The sequence below is a fragment of the Otolemur garnettii genome, unplaced genomic scaffold, assembly GCF_000181295.1.
Source record: "Otolemur garnettii isolate 467f Iridium unplaced genomic scaffold, OtoGar3 scaffold00063, whole genome shotgun sequence".
NCBI lineage: Eukaryota > Metazoa > Chordata > Mammalia > Primates > Galagidae > Otolemur > Otolemur garnettii.
The window spans coordinates 10,337,680-10,339,788 of record NW_003852458.1 but is presented as its reverse complement, the minus strand read 5'-3'; the positions used below and the strand labels follow the sequence as shown (position 1 = coordinate 10,339,788).

At 30.3% G+C, this 2,109-nt stretch overlaps 1 protein-coding gene across 1 annotated transcript in view; it reads left to right on the top strand.

Moving 5' to 3' along the window:
- CUNH5orf34 (chromosome unknown C5orf34 homolog) overlaps positions 1-2,109 on the top strand; it is a 24,046-nt gene that overhangs the window by 16,638 nt on the left and 5,299 nt on the right. The window contains exons 7-9 of the mRNA XM_023515016.1: positions 368-538; positions 938-1,032; positions 1,928-2,026. Coding sequence (XP_023370784.1) covers positions 368-538; positions 938-1,032; positions 1,928-2,026 — 365 coding nt within the window. The remainder of the gene's footprint in view (positions 1-367; positions 539-937; positions 1,033-1,927; positions 2,027-2,109) is intronic.

Genomic DNA, 2,109 nt, shown 5'->3' with positions numbered 1-2,109 from the left:
TATGTGTTCCTAACTGTGAAAGTAAATTCTTTAATGCTGTCTTAGAGAAAGTGATTCTCAGGGTTTGATTTGTGTATCTATACTAACTTATACAAACCTGTATGTTGTTGTAGTTTCTAATTTTTGTCTATATTCTGTGTAAAGTTCAGAACACAACAGTGACTTTTCTAAGATATTAGGACTTAATCTACTTATAAATAGACTGTTCTGGGTATTCACTTCTGGAAAGATTCAAACATACGTAAATATCCTACCAATATTGAACTTGGAATAAGAATCTAAAGTTGCATTACAGTTCATTAATATTCATTTAAATCTTATTAATGGATAAGCCTGTTTCCTAGTATTTTTATTTACTTGGTTTTAGGTACTTGGGATCAATGACAGCAAAATACTGCCTTTGCTTTTGAAAGAATCGTTCATACCCAATGTGGGAAGATTTCTTGCCTACTCTGATGACAAAGTACATGCTATCTTTTTAGATGGCATTACGCTAACACTAAATTGGAATTTCAGCTCTTCTGTTGAAAAGAGACAAGTGAGTCTACATCAGACTGAAATCTTTTTGTCATTGGTTATTTGTTAGTGTGAAACAGAACAAAAACAAAGTACACACTGCCTCAATTTATTATTGAAGTATAAAATCTGTCAAGAGGCTTTACTGATGTCATTGGATTTCTTAGCAAAAATCAGAATGCTATGACAAGTAACCATTTTATGAAGATGATTAATAAAGAGAGGGATTAGAATTTTTTACTCTTTGATAACTATTTATATGAGTGGTGGTTAAATCATACCTATGTTCCATGTAAAATACATTTAAATTGTCAAATTTTTAATGATGACTCTTATTTTTTTAAGTTGCTAATGAAGTTGGTTGTTATGTTTTTGTTTTCAGTTTTAGAATAAAACTTACCTTTCCTCCTTGCTTCTGAAGGTAAATCAAGGTCTTAACTTAGGTTGGTGTAAATTAACTTTTCCAGATGGACAAGATCAATTAATTCAGACTGAATACCCTGGAACATATGAAAGGTACTGACAGGCAATTTTACAAATTATTTTTATGTTTCACTTTTATTTGACAGAGACATATAAACATTACTTAAATGTTATATATATTTTTAGTTTTTCCGTGTGGTTAATGTGAATGAAGTCTTTCCAACCGGTTTCAAAGTCAACAGTTACACTGGTATTTAGCATAACGAAATGGGGTCAAGTCAGCTTCAGTCATTTCCAGTTGTATTCAAGTGATTTTTCTTAGTGAAATGAGTTACAGACACATTGACCTGCTGTGGAGGGGTATGAGCAGCTGTATTAGCCAATGAACTAATTTTATAACTGATTCGAAATGAGGTTACAACCACAAATAACTAAAATTGTGTCTATTTCTATGCAATGAATACAATTTAAATGGGGAAGGTCAGCTTTTTATGATTATGTTTTTTGTCTTTTGGTTTATGTAATTTGTTATTAGTTCTAATAGTTGTACTTGTAGAATTAGGTCACATTTTAGTGATTTTACTTGAGAATGTTCACAGAATTTCTTTTAATAAGTAAATGCTTACTTAGGCTTATTATGTGTAAATGCATTTTATGATAAGACAGTGAAACTCATTTTACTTCAAAAAACTGAAAGGAAAATTTATACTTTGAATTTGAAATAAAATCCAACTTTCACCTTTATTTTGATTCTAAAATATTATTTTTATTAATCACAAATGTTAGCAAATCGTTTTATTCTTGCTAAATAACAGGGAAAAACTTGCTTTTTCTATAACCAGTGAAAAAAATTTAGAAAACTACCCAGGAACATTTTTTATCTACCCTTGTACCCCAAATTGTCTTAACGATTTTTCCATTTTTTGTATACTTCTATAATGTATACTGCTTCATTTTCCAAGTGTTTATTTTAATATGTTCACTCTAGATATGTGACAACAGTAATATCATGGTGCAGAAGGCTGACCCAGACTAGTCCCAAAGAGATGCCCACACATCCTTCCTCTTCTATTCTTGAAGAAAATTGGTACTTATATTTCTTTTATTTATTATTTAGTTATTTAGTTATTTTTAGACAGAGTCTCAAGCTGTTGCCCTGGGTAGAGTGCT